Raw genomic sequence first — 21,377 nt, 5'->3', positions numbered from 1 at the left:
TTTATTCAATCCCACTCAATTCCCTTTCGTTTGACACCAAAACCATCGAAATCGGTTAAGATTTGCCGAAATTACGAAAAAAACCACATCTGGTCCACTTCTGGTTACTTTGGGCACGTTTCATCAATTTTTTGCAGATTCACAAACCTCGATTTCTACCAGGCAACCATAACCAGTCAGTAGGCAGCTGCCGCGAAAAATTATTTTTTTCTGTAGCCTACCTCAAAGGCGCAAGTGAAACTGCCTTGCCACAGCTGCAGGACAACCGGATGTGAAGCATGATACAACGTTTAAGCGAATAACTTCCATAATTCTGCACCAATTTCGACCATTCAAGCACCAAATGAAAGGGCAAGCGTGCAGCTATACAATCGCGTAAAAATAAGCATTAACAAATTACAATAAAAAGCCATTTTTTGAAGAAATATGCGAGCAAGCAATACTGTAATGACAAACTCGAATTCAGCATTTATTAAACAAGATGAAACAATCTTTATGCTACTAATGGATTGAGATACTTTTGCACGTGTAGTATGCAAAATCACATCGTTTCATATTACCCACATCAACTGTAGTGCATGGTTTTATAATCCCTTCTTTCGCACTAAATTACAATGTTTACGTAGAAGATGAAACAAAGTGCACTATAAAATTATATTCTCGAAGCGATTACCTTTCGTTTGCCACCAAAATTATTGAAATCGGTTGAGTTTTACCAAAGTTATAGCGTATATGCCGGCGGTATTGCATTAGTGCTGCATTATTCACCATTTCCTGTAGTTGCGTGCGCGCCTTTGAGGTATGCTACAGAAAAGTAAAATTTTTTGCCGCAGTCACCTACTTGGCACTTATGGTCGCCTGGTAGAAATCGAGGTTTGTGAATCTGCGAAAAATTGAGGAAACGTGCCCAAAGTAACCAGAAGTGGACCAGATGTGGTTTTTTTCGTAATTTCGGCAAATCTTAACCGATTTTGATGATTTTGGTGTCAAATTAAAGGGAATTGAGTGGGATTGAATAATATTGAGAAAAATTGAGAAATTTATGAAAATCTAAAACACATGGTGGTAGGGTGATTAACCGATTTTGATGATTTTGGTGTCAAATGAAAGGGATTTGAGAGGGGTTTTGGAAAATTGGAAGAAATGAAGAAAATGATGATTCTTCGTAATTTCGGCAAATCTTAACCGATTTTGATGATTTTTTTGTCAAATTAAGGTGATTTAAGAAGAGTTTTGGATAGATATATAAAGAAGCATTGTAAAAATAAAAGTTTGTGCCTAGAAACGTTAAATAAAAAAAATATACACATTTTTTTATTCTATAAACATTATTTCGACATACCATATACTACAATGAGAGTTCATTTTTGTTATGTTAGGTTATGTTTAGTAAAATTATGTATGTCTTTCGACTTTTTTTTATTTTATTTATATTTATTTATTTATTGTTTATTTAAAAAAAGTATTAATTGTAACTAAATATAAAGATGTACATAAGCAATGAATAATGAAGATTAGCTTCTCCATATGCGCATTGATTCGCGTGTAATACTTTTAGGCAATCAGCGTGCTGCATTACTACTGCATATAAGCGAGTGTGAAGAGTTAGTGGCATCAGGCATGGGATGACGATAGGTTAAGCGCAAATTCTCATATTTCAATGCCGGAAAATGGCTTCCGCGTGCGCCAACTCAACGTGCAATGAAACTTGTGAGCGCATGTATGGAAAGCTCGTCCAAATCACTTTCATGATTGTTTTCCATCGACCCGTCCAATATAGATTTGACATCCACTTTTAGTAGAATTAATTGCGCTGGGAGGCTCTCGTTTGTAAATGCAGCATTTTTCACTTTCTACTGTTCCACGAATGTGTAGATGGAGTCGTTCAGAACTTTCCAACCGTCAGCGCCAAGGCCTGCGGAGTTACCTGGAATTTTGGAAAAAAGTTATCAGTTGTATTGTATGCATATTACATAAGTAAATAGATAAATAAAGTATATATGAAATACACCTAGAATAACTACTGTTTATGAATTAATATCAAAAAAATACAAGGGATATTATCGTTAATTTGTAAGTTTCTAGTCTAAGAATAAAAAAAACTCGTTCGTTTTATATTATCAAAAAATAACTATTGAAAAATATTCTTGTAGACATGTCGACTTTTCAATACTCAAATTATTTGCAGAAGATTTGCTGAACCGACATCCAAAATTGTTAGGCTTTTCTCAAAGCTTTAAACGCGTTTATCTCGAGGCTGTCTTTTTCAAAACAATTCTCACTATTTCTCTGATTTTACTCAACTCAACCTGTAAACTTCATAGACTTTTTTATAGACTTTCTTTCTATATCCCAAAATTTCAAGTTTAAATTTTCCGAGGCTTTTCCTGAAGCCAACTTTACTCCATTAAGGGAGTTCTGCATTGACCGAAAAAAATTATAGTTCAATGGTGCAAGGTCAGGGCTATTTGCTGGATGCATCATAATTTCCTAGCCAAGCTCTTCCAGTTTCTGCCGAGCCATCAAAGATGCGTGCGGTCTAGCGTTGTCCTGATGGAAGCCCTTTCTGGTGATCAGTTCTGGTCGTTCTTTTCGATTGTTTGCTTCAATCTCATCAGTTGTTGACATTAAAATGTAGAATCAATCATAGTGGATGATCTCTTTCCAATACCACCAAACACTCAGCATAACCTCTCGAGCTGTCAATCCTGGCTTTGCGACCATTTTTTGAGCTTCACCAGGCTGGGACCATGATCTCTTTCGCACATTATTGTAATATTTCATCCATTTTTTGTCTACTGTTACAATTCGCTTCAGAAATGGTTCGATTCGGTCGATTAAATTTTTCACTTCAATTTTTTTGTAGCCAGCCTTTCTTAAATGGTTCAAACCCGTGTGATGATGAATGCTAAGTTCCTTAGCGATGTCATGGGTGCTTATGTGACGGTCCTGGTCAATCTTTTCCATAATTTCATTGACTTTTTCAACGATAGGTCGACCAGAGTGAGGGGCATCTTTCACATCGAAATTTCCAGGGCGGAAGCGAGCGAACCATTGTTGTGCTACACGAACTGATGCAGCATCATCTCCGTAAACTTCAGGAAATTTCATTGGTGGCTTGCGTGGCATTCTTCCCTTTTTATAGAAGAATTTCGAAATATAGCGAATTTCTTCATTATTTTCAGTCATTTTTGAACAGCTGTAACTTTTTTTTCAACTGCGCCGAATTAAATTTTTTATATATAGTAGTTGAATAAAAGTAAGTAGAAATCGGTCCTAATATTTTCACCATGTTCGGGGTAGTGGATGAAAATAATTTCATCTGAATCCTACAGTATACTGCCTAAAATTTTACTAGCCTACTGTTGTGTTTTCGGGCGCTTTGGACGACCTTCGCTGGACAACCGATGGAACTCCATGAATCCATGTTTAACTTTTTGTCACAAAACGCCGTGCTTCCGTATTTAGTTTAAATTCTGAAAAGGGTACAATACAAGCTGCGTTCCAAAGTAAACAGGATCTTTTTGAATCTAGCGCCCCCTGGTGGGGAGGTGGGTTAGAATCTACTATCTTTATCGATTGTCCATGACATTTCATTGATTGGAAGTGAAGTTATTGCATTTTAAGTGTCAGTATATTTGTGTTATCGGTGCGAAAATGAGCTTCGAACAAAGAGCCAACATCAAATTTAGTTTCAAAATTTTACTGAAACATAAATTCATCAAGAATCAGTCAAAATCATCATTGAAATTCATCGAAATGGAATGGAACATCGGTTTATCGCATTTTGAGCGAACATTTTGGCTTACGAAAGGTGTGTGTACGGTTTGTTCCGCACAAATTGACTGACGACCAAAAATTGCTCAGAATCCAACATTCGAAGAACGATTATTTGACCAAAAATCACATTTTAACCATTAACCACTCCCCGTATTCACCTGACACAGCACCGTGCGACTTCTTCCTGTTGGGAAAAATTCATTTGCCCATGAAAGGAGGCAATTCAAAAGGCTTGCACCGGCATACTGGCGGCCATACCGAGCAACGAGCTAAACCACTCGTTCAACATGCTTTTGGACCGTGTAAAAAGCTGTATTGAAGCAGAAGGTGATTTGAATAAAATAAATTGATTTTACCGAAAAAACGTTTGTTTTGATTTTTTTTTTAAGTTCTGTTTACTTTGGAAAGCACCTTGTATATAACCTTATATCTATCTCGCTCAGTTTCAAGTGATACATACAACCGTTAGGTGAACAAAACTATAAAACCCTATAGCAACTGGTTGCAAGTGTATAAAAATAAATACCAAAGAATGTTCTTTCGAATGCTAATAAACATTCCTCATTAAATTTTGAGTTTCTGTGCTTTTCTTTAAAAAAGTGGAACCTCAAAATGGGTCACGCTTTAGTTACCTACATACAAGTAGTATTTATAAAATGTATATGGCATGGATTGTGCAATTTCGAAAAGTTAAAAATATACAACTGTTAAAGTAGCAACCGCCGTGGTTGCACTCAACACTGCTTCTCAGCTCAGCACGTGCAAACACATGTCAAAACAAACCATTTCCATGTCCACTTCAAAAGGGCGCGCTCCCTACTGTGACTGGACAAGCAAAGAAAATCAACACTCTCTCAACTCAAGTCCATTCAAGAGCTAAGTTGACGTCACCATAAAACAATTCTCACTTCATTAAGGAATAAATGTTTTATTTATGCGCGCGCTTATCAGCACTTTATCAGAGATACGCTTTTTTTAATTATTGGCGATGCCAAAGCTGCTGCATGCTGGAATGCTTGAGCCACAAACACTACTTAGAACCAAATATGTGGGAGTAACGGACGGCAACGCAATTTAATTTAGCGTAATAATTGAAAATCAAGAGCGCAAATGAGCGATTAAGGCTTAAGTGGATCTACGAGCTGTTGTTGTTATTGCTGTTAAGTATGTTACAGCGTTTATGGTGATCGCGTGAGGAAGTGCGGCGGGTAGCCTGCTGTGCGCATATCCGCAAAGTAAGTACCAAAGCAAATGTGGAAGCAAGGAAGAGAGGAAAAAGAAAATATGCCAATCTTAAGACAGCACAAAGAATTTTCACAGCTCGTTCCAGTTGTGGTCAAATATTTAGACTTTTGTTGTGTGCGGTAAACTCCTACAAGCGCATAGGCATGTCCCTGTACACAGCATTATTGTTGTTGTACACATAATTACATATGCTTACATACAAACATACATAGTTTATGGTCAATTTGTCGCCACTAACGACTTAATTCATTTCACAGACAATTCGCCACCACAATGTACTCTCACCGCATCTCACTCGCATATCCAGGGCTACTGTTGATGCTCAGATTATTAATTTTAAAGCGGCACACTAACGGCACTACAACTATATTTATATGTATGTAGACGACTGCGGAATGGGCGGTGCAGAAGGAAATTGCTGAAATAAGAGATCAGCGTTGATCATTAACTCATTGGTTAAAAAATAATGTGCGCACACAAGTGCACATTCGTAAGCGTTGAAGACCGGCTGTGCGTTGAAAGTGGAAAACATTGAAAAGAACATCGCCATGACGAGCGGACGCGCATTTCTATCGTTCGCCTACAATTAGTTGCCAACTAATTGTCCCGCAGTGTCAATTAACTCGACTGGAAGTGAAATTTTACAGAGCATTTCAATTTATGTGCAAAATAATATGCATATATACTTAATGTATTGATAAATAGAATTGAAACAATTCATCAATTAATAAATAAAAACTGTGCTCAATAAAAAAGTGGCTTCTCAATACTTAAAAATTGTAAAAATTATCATAGTAATTCTTCTAAAACTATTCTTCGGAATTATGGATTATGAATTATTGCACAACTATCCATTGATGCTGGATATGCTGTGTGAGCCGCAGAGCATTAGTCCTGCGCACTCGGATGTGTCCAACGGCAGCGAATCGGGCAAGCCACGACAAGAAGTAAATGCACGAGAACGTAGTCGTACACAAAGGTTGTGGGTGAAAAAAGCTTTGATTTGTTTAGAATTTATAAATAATCATTATCAAATAAATATTATAATAATTAGTGGTATTTTTTTCAAAATATATATAGTTTTTTTTTCATCATTAACAAAATTATTTCTTAGATTATGTTTCTATTACGCTCTTATTTTGATTTACATACGTCAGAATCCGCTTTTATAAAAGACTTTAATTTCATACGTTGCCTCAGAATTTGTTGTTTTGTATATATGTATGTATATATGTATATAAAAATCATAAATAACAAAAGTTTGGTAAACCGTTTCTGTTTACCCATATTTGTTTTTGTATGATGGACTGATTTTATTAACTGTTATAAGAAGTAATGACTTTTTTATGAAATTGAAAATTAAACAAGTAAGGCAGGACTAGGTTCGGGTGCAACCGAACATTTTATTTTTATTTGGAAATATTTATGGCGTAAAATGTCAAAATGAGGATCGAAATCCAAGCAATTTTATATATTATATATGACTCTATGCTGTGTCATTCTGAGGCATCCTTTTTTTTCAACTGAAAAACATGCTCAAAACTTTCGAAAATGTGTAAAAAAAAATCACTCAAAAGATGAGCTCTTCATATTAATATTAAGAGGTGCCTATTTCAAGTTTTCTGTTTTCCATATAAATTACATGGAAAAAAAATCATTTTTTTTTTGGTGGTGATTGTGCGGAGGTTTTAATGTGCACGCGACGGCGGCCAGTAGGGATGGTAAAATCGATTCCGGTTCTACTCGAGAATCGATTTTCTCGTAAAATAATCGAAAAAAATATAAAAAAGTTGCCTCAGAATGACACGCCCTAATATGACTCCTGTACTGACAGACACATTTTAGTATATGGAAGTTAGGGTAGTCTCGACCAGATTTTATTTATTTTTCCCAATACCACATGCTATTAACATGCCACATACTCAAAAAGTAATCATATATAGTAAAGTCTGCCGGATGTTCGAAAATCCGGATATTAGTTATACAAGTAAACAGCGCTTAAAAAAAACAGAACAAATGGTTTTTTCGGCAAAATCAATTTATTTTATTCAAAATACATAGTCTCCTTCTGCTTCAGTGCAGCGTTTTGCACGGTCCAAAAGCATGTCGAATGAGTGTTTTAGCTCGTTGGCCGGTATGGCCGCCAGTATGCCGGTGCAAGCCTTTTGAATGGCTTCTACATCTGCATAACGCTTTCCTTTCATAGGCAAATGCATTTTTCCGAAAAGGAAGAAGTCGCACGGCTCCATATCAGGTGAATACGGGGAGTGGTTAATGGTTAAACTGTGATTTTTGGTCAAATAATAGTCATTCGAATGTTGGATTATGAGCAATTTTTTGTCTTCAGTCAATTTGTGCGTAACAAACCGTGGACACACCTTTCGTAAGCCCAAATGTGCTGTCAAAAGATCGACATTTTGGAGATGATTCCATTTCCATGAATTTCAATGATGATTTCGGTTGAGTATTATGATGAATTCAAGCACAGTTTCGATGGAATTTCCGGTAATTAGGGATTTTGATTGGCCCACATATTGATCGTCATTTATGTCCTCACGACCACTTTGAAAACGTTGAAACTTCGTCATAAACTTTTTTCATCAATTAAAACGTTTCTGTAAAAGTTTTACCAATTTTAAAACAAAATTTAATGTTGGCTCTTTGTATCCCCCCACCAGAGGGCGCTAGATTCAAAAAGTCCTGTTTACTATGGAACGCACCTTGTATAGGGGCTAGGCAAAGATACACTGTTATGAGTAAATCGACCTTTCATATTTACATTGGGATAACTCACATATTGGCCGATATATGTATGTATATGCGGTACAAAGTCACCCAGAAGTTCGATTATCCTTATATTAAATATATGGCAGCTAACGGAAGTATTGGTCTGATTCAACACGTTTTTTATATACAGACATACATACCATTATATACCATTTTCGATCAAAAGTCAACTATAGTTACCGAGTTCTAAATATTCGGGCTTGAACCGGTTTTACAGGATTTAAACGATTTCTGGTTAAAAGCTAGCACACACTAAAGACATTATTCGTGCAAAGTTGTATCCCGTTACATTAATTGCTTCTTGATTTGTGTACTGGAAACTGAACGAATCAAGTGGAATTTAAAGTTGTGCTATATGCGAAGCAGGCGTGTTTATTGTTCCATTTCGCTAAAGTTCACAATGTGACATAAGAATGTAAGAATGCCACGTACTAAAATTTGTCGAAATCGCTCAGCCGGCTCCTTAGATATGGGATTTCACCAAAAAGAGGGCGGTGCCACACCTATCGTAAGGTTTTAAGAACCTTCGTGGAAGGAACTGAATTATAACCCCATTCACTGTCTATTTGACGGTGATGTTGAAAAACTACCAAAAAGCCAGTAACCTAATAAATAAAACCGTCAGAAACACTAAATTTCGCATTCGAGATGATACAAAAAAAGTAGTTTTATAGGTATCAGAAATTAGACACCGCTCATCTTTCGGTGAAAACCCATATCTCGGACTTTCTCAACCAATTTCAAGCAAATTTGGCACATAATATTATCCTGGCATTCCTATATTTCAGTGCTGGTACTCTCACTTTCCAGTATCCAAATTAGGCACCAATTTGTATACATATTTTGGAATATATCTTTAGACAAATAAAGCCTTTAAGGTTACCACCAAAAGGTATAATTCGACTTATATAACGACTGTTCAAGACATGAGTTGGTGAATACGTTGTCCCCGGTATCTATTGCTAACTTTTTTCGGTCACTCTGTGAGATATATTATTGAAATTCGGAGGAAATTCTTTCCTGATAATAATATGTGTATATGTAAAAATTGTTTAAATAAGCACAATACTTCTCTTAGCCCCCATGTACATAAGCTACGATTTTTGAAGATTCGGTCGAATTTATACCGTATATATTGACCCAGCCATGACAGTCCTCCCTGTAAACTCGGCACCGTTCCTTGAAATTACTTCAGGAATGTTTTCCGCCAATATTTGAGCTGTTCCCCCGACAGACGGGTCTAAGAAACCGGAACGGACATCGAATTTTATCCGGTCAAGGACTGTCAACTCGGCACTATTTATCAAAATTTCTCCAGGAATGTTTTCTGACGCTTTAACAACAACAACCGCATATATCGGCCAATATCGACTCGTTCTCATGACAGTTGGGTCTGAGTAAGGGCTGTCAGCTTCACACCATTCCTCGAAATTACTTCAGGAATATTTTCTGTCAATATTTATTAATTGAGATATGCTTTCTGCTGCTACAACAATAACAAATATTTAAGTTATTCTAATAAAATTGAGAGAGAAAGCTTTCCTGATCACTGTGTATTTTTGTTCTTAGCATAATTAGCTGATTGTATATTATTGGATATAATAAATATAATTTAATGCCAAAAATGTTTGAAATTGAAATAAATAGCCCTGATCAATTAGGATTACATAGCATATATAATATCTTAAGGGCACAATTAGTCCCAAACAAATTTCTTCAAGATATAGTTAGAAATATATCAATTTACATTTCCTTTCTATGCTGCTATAGACAAGGAATTCCCCTTTTGTGGAATTAGCCCTTTTTTCGGGAACATATACCGAGCAAGACGCATTTTATGTAGTGCTAATTTTAAACATATATAGAAAATCAACATTTCTATTAAAGAGACAACTGATTTTGTTTATGAAATCTTTCTAGTGTTAATTCCGCCTTTACAACACTGCGCAGCTTGATACCGACCGAACCGTGTGATCGTAAATTATCAAAAATCGAAATATTGCGTCTGGCTAAGAGTTACATAGCGCATCTAGATGCCGTTATTATGACGGGTATGCAAGAAAATTTCACTTTAAATAAATTAATATATAGAAAAAAATGTAAAATTTAACAAAATATGGAAACATCTTTTACAGGCAATAGCGACAGACCGTGTGCAAATTATACCAGTCAACTTCGATGCGAAAATATGATGTCCAGCGACAAACCCAGATCAACCATCTGCACATTTTGCGCGACTTTGAGCACAAATAAAAGTTAGGACGGTGCAACCGAGCGATTTTAAAGTGCATAAATCGAAGTAAATATTTATAAGTATACATGCTTAGATTAAAAAATTGCTCATGTATCACACATTTGGTATATGTGTACATATATAGATATGTACTATGTATATAGTGGAAGAAATCCGAGCTTATTTTTAATGTATTTTTTATTATAATGAATAAAATAATAGTACTAAAGTGGGACTTCAGTATCGGTAAAATTAAAAGAAATAAACAAAGCGAACAAGGTATAAAGAGGATAACAAATATTTTGACAGAAAATATGTATTTTAACCTTAAGTATTTGGAAGTAAAATAAAAAAAAATGAAAAAAAATAAATAAAAAAATTAAAAAATTTAAATTAAAAAAATTAAAAAAAAAAAAAATTAAAAAATTAAAAAAAAAATAAATAAAAAAAATTAAATAAACTAAATCAAAAAAAATTTATAAAAAAATAAAAATAAAATAAATTTAAAACTATAAAAAACTAACAAAAAATTTCATTGAAATACTGTTTGCTATATTGAGGAACTGTTGTGCATATATCTTTTGAGATATAAATATTTATATATGTAAATATGTTAGCTAATTTAAGCATTATTAACTCAACTCCAAGGCACTAAATCATTATCAAGTTGAGTAAAATCTTTTTCAGTTGTTGCATGTATTGGCTGGTCTTTTGCGGAATCATCAGCATTAGCAGAGCTTGAAACAAATAATTACAAAAAATGTATATGTAAACTAAAGGAGCATACGACTTACCTGTTGAAATTGTAACACTTATCCACAAAATCACTTGCCACTGCTTCACTTAGCATACTTTTATCTCTTAATTTATCCACAGTGTAATCATTCGATTTGTCTGCAACAGCAACACTTCCACAAGCTGCAACATAAGTAACATTATAGTTATATGAAAATTAGCATTAAACTTATTTATAAGACCTTCCGCTTTGGCATCGTCAGTTAGCTGCGGGAATTTGGTTACATTAGCCTTTTCAGCATGCTGTTGATTCATGTGCTTATTGAGATTTGCTTGGCGCACAAAGCGACTGGGGCACAGCTGACAGGAATACGGTTTATCGCCAGTGTGACTAAGTAAATGCGTATTCAAATCGGTTTGACGTGCGTATTTTTTATCACAGTGCGGACATTGTATAGTTTTGTCCATATGATTAAGCTTCATGTGTGTTGTCATCGACGAGTGCTGTATGAAGCGTTTACCGCATATATCACAGCCATAAGGACGTTCGCCTGTGTGACGTCGCTGGTGGCTTTTAAGCGTAGTTGGACGCAGAAAACGGTCTCCGCAAAACTTACACTCATACGGCCGTTCACCAGTATGTGTACGTATATGGTGCTTAAGCGCATAAATTGTGGAGTAGGCTTTTGCTGTAATATATGGAGTTTAGTACGAAGAAACAAACTGAAGAGTAAATTTAACCTACGGCACATTGTGCAGAGGTAGTCCTTTTCACCAGTGTGCATTACCATGTGGTAGCGCAGCTTGGAAGCCGATATCATATGTTTACCGCATACATGACACGGAAACATGCGTTTTGGTTTGGGTTCTTTCGATTTAAGTGGTTTTTCAGGTGAATGCTTTTCCTGCTGATCCTTTGTTTCTCCGGTGGCAAGTTTTTCATCATCGTTAATTGGATTCGAAATCGAGTTTTCACAGTCTTCATTAATGTTAACTTTTTTTGGGGCTTTACGTTGTTTATTTCGTCCACGTTTCTTTTTTGTTATGCCACTTTTGGCTAGATGCACTTCCATATGTGCCTTCAGACCAGCTGCAGTAAAATAACGCTGTTCACAAATGGCACATTTGAATCGTCCTAAAATATGAGAAAAACAAAAATAAATTAATATTTTCCTCATTATCTGGAGGTAGAACAATTACTACAACCTTTTGGAAAAATTTGTGCTTCTGGCGAAAACATGGGATCAGTAAGTTTTTCTTTAGTTGCATTTTCTTCTCCAATGAAATCATCCTCGTCATCAAATAAACATTGATTCTTTGCAAAAGAGTTCACAGCTTCAGTTTGATTACCAGCTAAAATTCACAATTTATATACATAAATATATGTGTAATGATTATATATATTCCAAATGCTTACTCATAAGTAATTTTAGAGGCTTTTCATCTTCACTGTCATAAATAAAATCAGAGTAGGTATGAGATAAGGCGGGTGATTCTGGCTTATTTATAGTTGTTGCAACTTCAGCTCTTACTTCCTTAAAGGTTATAAAATTTATAAATATTATTTTTGTATTTTAAAGCACAACATTTCTAACACAATTTGTACTAACATTGTCACTGTCTGACTCCTCCAGCGGATCTTTGTCACATTTCATCACTTGCGTACTGCATGCCTCAATTATATCCGCACCAGCGAGAGCATAACCCAGCGCTGCATTATTATCAGGTAACTCAAATTCGGATGGTGATGGTGCCCGGCGAGCTTTTTCTTCGCTTTGCGCTCTTATCTGAATAAGGAGTGTGTCAGCACTTTTCTTTGCTTTAATCCTAAACTCATAAGCATATTGAAGGTCTCCTGAAAAATATTATTTTATTAGTTATTAACTACAAATTATTTCGGATTGGTATTTGTTTAACTTACGACTGCAGCTATTACACAGCCACACGGGTAAGCCATCCACGCCAATTTCAACTTCCAATTGCGTACAATCCTTGTAAGCCTCGGCATATGTTACTGATGCCTGTTCCGCATTTATTTGAAAAACTTCTAGTAGTGAAACATGTCTGCTTTTACATTTCCTCAGACAGACTCGACAAATCAGTTGTATATTCTTGGGCATATTCCTGTATATTACTAACTTCTTTTGCCATCACCTACCCATTATCTCATTTTACTCGATGGATTTGGAGATAAATCTTTTATTTACGAAAAATAAGCTTATTCAAACAAATCATATTTAACTGAAAACAAAATAAAACAGATAACTTCACTTTCTTATCTTCAAACATATGTTGACATTTTAAAGATTTATGTTGTTTTTGTTTTTGCACTTTTGTCATAAATCTGGTTGCGGTCCTAACTAACTGTTCCCAATACACGAAAACAGGACTGCCAACTAAACAAAAATAACCCAACCCTACAAGACGAGAGTAACCAATTTACAAATACGTTAGAATAAAATAGAAAGGAAAAACATAACTGTTATATATGAACATGTAAACTTCAAAAATAATTAAATAAAAAGAAATAAAATAAAAAATTTAATTGTTTTATTTATATTTTAAGTAAAAAACTGTTCACCACAGTAACCAAACAAATAACCCATAGCAAGTATCGCGATGACCGCTGCACCAGTTTTCTGTTACTAATGAATAACCAAATAAATAACCTGTCGACCAATTTTCTGTAACACATGGGTGACAATAACAATAACCAAACAAACTATTTTCAGTAAAAGATGACTAACCAAACAGATGCGTCAAATCAATGAGAGAGTAAGCTGGTCACATCAACGTGTGGTGAAAGAGGAAAAATGGTTTATTTTTTCACGCGGCTAGAACAAAAATAAACTAACGGATAACGAAGACATTAATTACTGATAATCGGTCGAGGACCAGTTACTTAACTAATACTCGTCTTGTAGAGAGTGTACTAATAAACTTTGCAAAAATTTAACACAAATTGTAGATGTCACCGTCAAAAACAAAAAAACATTATCTACTAACAATTTAATTTAATTCTAAATAAAATCGATGGTCTCAATATATTTGTCGCACAAATAACAAAACTTTTTATATTCCAAATAATTTTTTTTCCTTTCAATTATTATTTAATAAAGCTATATTAGAGATTTCTATTAAAGTTTCTATGAGTTCCTTATGTCCCAATTTATAATTTAACCAAAAATAATATGTACGAATGTGTTAGCTCTAACTATAATTCTTTCAATACAGAGTAGTGAATAATGAAATTCAGGTGGGAACAGTTGCAAAATATGTCAATCTGGCATCACAAATAATGCAACCATGTGGCAACTGCGGAGTGTTTAGAAACAGCTGTTCATTTCGTTGTGATTTCGTTTTGCATTGTATTCAGTTTTAGAGTATCGTGGTAAATATTAGAATAATATTGAAAGTTGATTAATGCAGATATAAAACTATATTCTAAAGTTATAAATATATAAGATTCGAAAATGCCGAAAGTGCGTAGAAGCAGAAAGCCTCCTCCAGATGGCTGGGAGTTGATCGAACCAACACTGGAAGAATTGGAGCAAAAAATGCGAGAAGGTATGTATATATTTCTATCGTTTAACATGAACTGAAATATCTTAATTAATTGTTTTTTTAATTCTTCTTAGCTGAGACGGAACCGCATGAAGGAAAACGTATTACAGAATCATTATGGCCTATCTTCAAAATACATCATCAAAAGTCTCGATACATCTACGATTTGTTTTATAGGCGTAAAGCTATCAGCCGGGAGCTGTACGATTATTGTTTAAAAGAGAAAATAGCAGATGCAAATTTAATTGCGAAATGGAAAAAATCGGGTTATGAGAACTTATGCTGTCTGCGTTGCATACAAACTCGTGATACAAACTTCGGTACAAATTGCATATGCCGCGTACCAAAATCGAAATTAGAGGAAGGGCGAATTGTTGAATGTGTGCATTGTGGCTGCCGAGGTTGTTCGGGATAGTTAAAGAAATAAAGAAAAATTTTTAGTTGATAGTGCATAAAATAATGAATGTGTCAAGGCAAATCAATAATAAATAAATGACTTACTTTTGAAGAAATGAAAGTTCCAGAAAGTTTTCTGTTTACATAAGGTGATTTAATTATTGGTAATATGGTTTAAGTATATTTCTAGGCTCCATGTCGCAGAACCTGTTGAGGTTGTAACCTCCCGCATCACATGCCTTGGAGTTGTTGCCAACACCTTTCCCTGCCTACTTTATGGTATGAGGACCCACCACAATGAAGGATTCAGGTTCTTCTAGAGTGAACCTTATGATTCTATGATCCGACATGGAGGTCTGTTTTGACACCATTATTTGTGAGATCATTCCGTTTATTGGCTCGCTGCTGAAAATGGTGTCAAGCACCTCCCTTCTACTCATTGTAACGAAAGTGGGTTTACAACCCTCATTTTCGATATTTAAGTTTTTAGTAATGATATACTTTCATAGAAACTCACTTTGTGTGTTACAGTCCGTACCGAGTGATGGGCGTTCGCATCGCATCCGAGAAACAGCGGCAGCTTGTGTCGCCTGCAGTATATCACCAGGGTGTCCACAGCTTCTGGGGTCCCTGTGGATGCCTCTCCCTGATAGCCTGCAGGCAGGTCGAAGTCCGCTCCTTCGCTGTCCTTGACAGCAACTAGGTCCTGTGCAAGGAACTCTGAAATACAAAAGAAATCAATATTGTTCCTGACTACTTACTATACATGTTCTAAGTGTCTCGCTATACAGATATCAGATTAGCTTGTTGTTGTATGTCTTGAGGCCTCTGACCTCCCACATGTATACCCATGGATCTTGGATTAGTACGATGCCCACATTATTCGTTGTAAACCTGCTCACAATGACAGCCGAGGCTGACATCGCGAGGTGCAGGCTCCCCTGAACAACTTCTATGCTGGCGGCCACTACATGATCGTCCAATGGACCTGGATTCATCACTTTTACGTTGCTTTGATGCAGGCGAGGCACTACTGCCTCTAACTCTGTTGTAATTACGGTTGTCCTTAGTCGTTATCATGCATATGAAGAATCTAAAAATATTTCAGAAACAGCAATTAAATACAGATAATCAAACTTCAACTTTTATTTTTTATATTTATAATGAACTTTAATGAACCAAATATGTACCATTTTGGTATACCATTTTTTGCCATTTTCCCTCAAGAGACATTATTCCATCAGTGTAAAAATTTTCTGGTTTCTCGCCGAAAAACCGCGACAAGTAATTTTCACAGGCTTTACTCCATTAAGGGATTTCTGCATTGACGGAAACAAATGGTAGTCCGATGGTGCAAGATCAGGGCTATATGGTGGATGCATCAAAGCTTCCCAGCCAAGTTCTCACAGTTTTTGCCAAGTCATCAAAGATGTGTGTGATCTAGCGTTGTCCTGATGGAAGACGAAGCACTTTCAGTTCTGGCCGATTTTTAGATTGCTTGCTTCCATCTCATCAGTTGTTGACAGTAAAATGTAGAATCAATCATTCGACCAGACCGAAGCGGCTCATAGTGGATGATTCCTTTCCGGCGTCAATTTTGGCTTTGCGACCATTTGTTGAGCTTCATTACGCTTGGACTTTGATCTTGTTCTCTCGACTCCCGTTACCATTCGCTTCAAAAATGTTTTGATTTCATTTCGTTTTAGCAAAGATCGCAGGTGTTTTTCACAGACAATTCATGTGGTGCCCAAACATCGATCTTCTTTTTGTAGCCAATCTTTCTTAAATGGTTTAAAACCGTTTGATGATAAATGTTAAGTTCCTTAGCGATGTCAGGGCTGCTTATGTGATGGTCCTGGTCAGTCTTTTCCATAATTTCATCGACCTTTTCAACGAAAGGTCAACTAGAGCGAGGTGCATCTTTCATATCGAAATTTCCAGAACGGGAGCGAGCGAACCATTGTCGTGCTACACGAACTGATGCAGCATCGTCTCCGTAAACTACACAAATTTCATAGGTTGCTTGGGTGGAATTCTTCACTTTTTTATACAAACATTTCAAAATTTAGCGATTTTCTTCATTATTTTCACTTATTTTTTTTCAACCTACACCAATTTAATTTTTTTTCGGTTAAACGAAGCTTAAAATCTCACTTTTCCAACAATATATGGTATGATACATGTGATCGACAATCCAATATTTTCAAACCAAAATCGGTCTCAAATTCAGGTACTGCCCTGTTTCCAAATATAAAGCTTCATAATTCGTAATATTTATTTATAAGGAGAATAATTCCAAAAAGAATAAAGAAACAAATTTAGAAAGCTTTTATTTAAAAGTTAAGTCAGCTTCTCACATACATAAGTATAGAGGACAAAATGATATTCTGAAATTTTATATCAGAAAATATTACTAAAAATTTCCTCCAACTTCTCCCTGAAGTTCAAACTAACTAACTCCTTTGCGTGCCATCTTCTTCTGTTAAAAATTAATCCCAGCTGTAGCATACTTACATATATAAGTTATGCTTCAATTTGAAACTTAATTACCAAGCCAAAGACTTTCCCAATTTTACGTTCTAATTTAATTTTAATGCCGAGCAAACAAAATGACTTGCTTAGTCTCCCGTCTGCAACTGCAAAGAGCTTTTGTGTATATACCGCATAAAATCTCAACGAATCCACTGTCGTATTAGGCAAACAACGAAATTTTCATGTTGAAATTTTCATTGCTCAGAAATACATGATTTCCAGCATCAAATAATCAGTTTTCCCCACCAATTAATTCTATGTAGAATATAATGACCAACGCGTAATACGAGCTTTATTGCGCCCACAGTTTGCGATTTAAAACTACGCGCACAGACATACCCTGTCGGGAAATGCAGTTGTTTGCGGAGGCATTTCATTTTAAAGCGGCGAGTAGTAATACAATTCATGGTCTTGGTCAGTGCGATGTCCTAGGTAGGGTTACTAATCCAACAGTTAAGGTATTTCTATAGTTTCTATTTGGTACGAAGTGGACAAAAATATATCGATTGTTGCCGACCTTAGAAATTGTCCTATGTTTAGAACTAATCATTTGCCTTTCCAGTTTCCTGCAGGGCACATAATTTCGCACACATTCACGTTTATTTTATCTGACTGCTCGCTTGTATGCGTTGGCGCCTGTAAATATGCTAACATCAGCGTAATTAAAAATCCATTTATAATCATTCTTCCAACCCCTTTACCCCACAGTCCGTGTATTTGGTTTTTGCCCTGTTAAGTTATTTGTTCAATGATCATCGCGACTTGTTATGAGGTTGTGGCCGAGCAAATTTAGCTGGTTCTTGTTCGTCGCTGTCAAATACTGACCTTAAGCAATTTTAATGAAGCTGCCGTCGGTTATTTAGGTTTCTGCATTAACATATATTTGCCATGCCGCAGGACTTGTGAATTGTGGCGTTTGCTAGGTCAATGAGGTTGTTAAACACACGCATATGCATAATATAAAGGCTTTAATATTAAATTTAGTTATTAGATGGGTTGTTCTAGTAAAACACGAAAACGAGAAAGAGCTAAATTCGAGTGGAGCGGATGCATAAATTTTGATGAATCAAACATCTGTCAAAATATATAGAAGTCTGTAGTAAATTACGCCAAATTTTCATAAAAAGAATATCCTATAAAACCAGTAGAGTCAAATTTCCTTCAATCTAGAAGAATTTCCGACGTATCATTATTCGAAATTTTTCGAAAATCAATAAAATGTGTGGGTGTTGGTACATTGACTGTACTGGATCTAAAGATGGCCCACAAAAAACTGATGGGATTAAAAATGAAGAGATTTAGTCCGATATTGCTATTCATCGAACTGCTAGGCACCGCACCAATCGACCAAGTGCTTAAAATATCGAACAAATATATAGACGTTAGACTTTACGTATCCCCACAAGAAATACATAGTCTAACGATCTTGTTGGCCAATCGGCCGGCCCAAAACCTGAGATTATCATTACACAGAAATGATCTCTCAATAGATCCATTGATTGATGCGATGTCATTTTTGAAGAAATATGAACCGATGATTCCACTGGCCCACGAACCATACCAAACCGTTTTATGACGCCGTAGCGCGTGAATCTCTTTAGGTTGCTTTTCATCTCAAATACGGCAATTTTGCTCGCTTACAAAATTAGGCTCGAAAATATCAGATCTTCTTAGAATTTTTCAAGAGCCCATAGAGCGAAACGATGTCGCTTGGGATCGAGCGGCTTTAGTTCTTGCATAAGCTGTATTTTGTACGCTTTCGGTTTGAGATATCGAAGTAAAATGCGCCAAGTCGTCCCATACGTCAGTGCGAGTTGCTACGAAGGGCGTCGAATCAACTCTCCATGGTCTTCGTGAACTCTCAGCAGCGGCTGATATATTTTATTCACTGCGTGTTGGAAGTGGTCTATTCGGTCAATATTATCCAACAATGAATGCTGGGTCCCAAGACGCGTGATGAGGAATTAATAAGTTAGAGCGCAGTCGAACATTTTATACTCTCACAAATTCGCAAAGATCAATGTGGAGAAATATTTTCAGGTGTTGATTTATATGAACAGAAAATCTTATGTGTAGTAGAGATTCAGCTTCAGACCAATTTAATTGATATTCTACGATAAATCAGATTGTGGTGAAGACATTTTGTTAAAATATCGAACATGTTGACCAATATTAACGGTTTAAAGTCAACGAATAGAAGTGGGATTTCACCTAAAAGTCAACGGTTTGACGCCCACTGTCTAAATTTAACTTTTTTTTTATCGTAAATGCTTCCGTAGTAGCTACTATGTATAAGAGATTCACCTGTGAAGAGTATTATAGCTTCCACACAGCTGAAGTTGACGTCTGTTTTTCCTTTTGTATGCATTTGCATAATCAGGCTTTGCCATATGAAAATATGTATGTATGTATGAATATGTAAAGAATGTTTAAATACATTTACAACATTTTTTGAAATGCAACTCATAACTTTCGAACTATTTTTTTTTTGAAATTTCCTATGCTCCATTTACCAATACTTATGTCAAGCAACCGCTAACCCAGAATGTGCGTTGAATTTTGTAAAAATTTGTATTAAATAAGAATTGTCTCAAACTATTCTGGCGATCAGTGAAAAATTTAGCAATTTGCACGTAACAAAGTGCCACAAAGTGTCCAAACTTTCTGTTGCAAGCCACGGCGCTGACGTGCAACGAATACAAAATTGTTGCGGTGGTGGCGTTGGCGTTTCAAGGTGAAAGCAACTGCTGAAAACGATATGACATTGAATATTGAAATTCATTTTTTTTGTTATCTTCAGTGTAAAATTGAAATTTATGCCAAAAAAAAATTAGTATGCAGAGAAAAATGTCAGAAAGTCAAAGTTTTTGCTGTCAATTTTCACAAGCTCGATTACAAGCGTGCGCAACTCTGTATCGAATATTATATAATTATAAATATAGAATTTTTTAAACAAAGCTAATTTTTCCATAAAGAGTTTAGCTTAGTATAATAACAGAAAACATAGGGACTCTCTACTAAGATGGTTTGTATAAACTTCTCAAAAGAGTGCGATACATATCTGTGGACATTTGACAAAACAACTTCTCTCGAAATAAGACAATTTTCCAGGATTTTTATCATATGTATGAATTTTCAAGGCGCGTTTTTCTGTCTTATCGCCGTTAGTTCAAAAATTATGGAGTCATCAAAACAACTTCTTTCATAATTTTTCAAATTTTCGGGGTGACAAAAGAGCTTGTCTCGAATAAGTTGGAATTTCAAACGTAAAATCATAACGTACATTTATCAACAAAGCTTGTCTCTGTATATCGACTGAGTAAAATCAGAAATTGACGTTTGACAAAATAACTTCTTTCGATTGAAGTTCTTTTGTCAAATGCATATCTGAAAAAAAATGCTTTTCAAGTCAAGATAAGATAAAACAAAGGATTTTTTTTGCACGAATCAAATTTGACAAAACAGCTTGTATGAGGTAAGTTGATTTTCAGTAAGAAAAAGCATTTGACAATAAGTCTTATTTATTTGATTTATATTTATCTAGAAAAGTAAAATATTTAATTTAAATCAATTGATTGGAAAACGCGTCTTTATTGATCTGCATCCAGTGTAAATTGACTTCGTCCTTTAATAGTAAGAGGTATTTCTACTGCAAAGCTTTAAACAATAATAATCCATTCCATTCTGTGAACATACCTTGTCAATTAAAAAAGTTTTACTTGCAAGGACTTGAGTTGGATCGATCAGTTTGAATGACAGCTATATGCTATAGTTGTCCGGATATGGAAAGTGCCGACAAATGCCCACAGTAAAAAAAGTGTGTGCAAATTTCAGATCAATATCTAGTTTACGTATTGTCTGTATATAGGTAAACTAGACAGACAGACATGGTGGTGATCGTCTTTAGGGGCAGCTGCAGTGGTACGCGTCTAGGATGGACTGGTTCAGTCAGAGCAGACAATCTGGTTTCCAGTCTTACAGCTATAGCACTTTTATCAGGTTGCCCTCCCTGCTTTATCTCTAGTGTGACTTCTTGACTTCTACTTCTAGCGCGAACCATAAGAGGGCTCTGTAATGTCAAGCACCGCCCTTCTACTTATTGGAA

The 21,377-nt window shown here is 35.6% G+C and overlaps 3 protein-coding genes across 5 annotated transcripts; 2 read left to right on the top strand and 1 right to left on the bottom strand.

Annotated features, from left to right (window-relative positions):
• Positions 1-1,399: 1,399 nt before the first annotated feature.
• Positions 1,400-13,098, bottom strand: LOC105221949 (zinc finger protein 26). 2 transcript variants are annotated; one of them, XM_049455082.1, is made up of 8 exons: positions 12,702-13,097; positions 12,391-12,635; positions 12,198-12,315; positions 11,987-12,133; positions 11,526-11,915; positions 11,023-11,469; positions 10,840-10,963; positions 1,400-1,927 (listed from the first exon to the last, which is right to left on the bottom strand). In XM_049455082.1, exons 1-8 carry the CDS (start codon positions 12,898-12,900, stop codon positions 1,924-1,926), a joined length of 1,674 nt encoding a protein of 557 aa, XP_049311039.1. In that variant the 5' UTR covers positions 12,901-13,097; the 3' UTR covers positions 1,400-1,923. The 2 variants fall into 2 exon arrangements, with proteins under 2 accessions (XP_049311039.1, XP_019844440.2); XM_019988881.3 differs by lacking the exon at positions 1,400-1,927 and adding an exon at positions 10,502-10,782 and having other exon boundaries at positions 12,702-13,098.
• LOC105221948 (transcription factor 15) lies at positions 4,542-10,280 on the top strand. 2 transcript variants are annotated; one of them, XM_049455092.1, is made up of 3 exons: positions 4,542-6,007; positions 9,733-9,863; positions 9,948-10,280. In XM_049455092.1, exons 1-3 carry the CDS (start codon positions 5,850-5,852, stop codon positions 10,070-10,072), a joined length of 414 nt encoding a protein of 137 aa, XP_049311049.1. In that variant the 5' UTR covers positions 4,542-5,849; the 3' UTR covers positions 10,073-10,280. The 2 variants fall into 2 exon arrangements, with proteins under 2 accessions (XP_049311049.1, XP_049311050.1); XM_049455093.1 differs by having other exon boundaries at positions 4,550-6,004.
• A 1,024-nt stretch (positions 13,099-14,122) lies between the features above and the next one.
• LOC105221950 (protein BUD31 homolog) lies at positions 14,123-14,869 on the top strand. The gene is made up of 2 exons (XM_011199099.4): positions 14,123-14,347; positions 14,419-14,869. The coding sequence occupies exons 1-2, from the start codon at positions 14,254-14,256 to the stop codon at positions 14,757-14,759; spliced, it is 435 nt and encodes a 144-aa protein (XP_011197401.1). The 5' UTR covers positions 14,123-14,253; the 3' UTR covers positions 14,760-14,869.
• The last annotated feature ends 6,508 nt before the right edge of the window (positions 14,870-21,377 follow it).

The sequence above is a fragment of the Bactrocera dorsalis genome, chromosome 4 (genome assembly GCF_023373825.1).
Source record: "Bactrocera dorsalis isolate Fly_Bdor chromosome 4, ASM2337382v1, whole genome shotgun sequence".
Taxonomy (NCBI): domain Eukaryota; kingdom Metazoa; phylum Arthropoda; class Insecta; order Diptera; family Tephritidae; genus Bactrocera; species Bactrocera dorsalis.
The sequence above is the reverse complement of the archived record's forward strand: the minus strand, read 5'-3'. Positions and strand labels throughout refer to the sequence as shown.

What these genes read in the sequence shown, in the direction of transcription:
- LOC105221950 (XM_011199099.4), top strand. Translation starts at nt 14,254, where the DNA reads ATGCCGAAAGTGCGTAGAAGCAGAAAGCCTCCTCCAGATGGCTGGGAG. An exon ending in GGAGCAAAAAATGCGAGAAG is followed by an intron (nt 14,348 to 14,418) that starts GTATGTATATAT and finishes AATTCTTCTTAG; the next exon opens with CTGAGACGGAACCGCATGAA.
- LOC105221948 (XM_049455092.1), top strand. Translation starts at nt 5,850, where the DNA reads ATGGATTATGAATTATTGCACAACTATCCATTGATGCTGGATATGCTG. An exon ending in CGTAGTCGTACACAAAGGTT is followed by an intron (nt 6,008 to 9,732) that starts GTGGGTGAAAAA and finishes AAATCTTTCTAG; the next exon opens with TGTTAATTCCGCCTTTACAA. An exon ending in AGATGCCGTTATTATGACGG is followed by an intron (nt 9,864 to 9,947) that starts GTATGCAAGAAA and finishes CATCTTTTACAG; the next exon opens with GCAATAGCGACAGACCGTGT.
- LOC105221949 (XM_019988881.3), bottom strand. Translation starts at nt 12,900, where the DNA reads ATGCCCAAGAATATACAACTGATTTGTCGAGTCTGTCTGAGGAAATGT. An exon ending in AGCACAAATTTTTCCAAAAG is followed by an intron (nt 11,916 to 11,986) that starts GTTGTAGTAATT and finishes CTCATATTTTAG; the next exon opens with GACGATTCAAATGTGCCATT. An exon ending in TGACGATGCCAAAGCGGAAG is followed by an intron (nt 10,964 to 11,022) that starts GTCTTATAAATA and finishes CTTATGTTGCAG; the next exon opens with CTTGTGGAAGTGTTGCTGTT.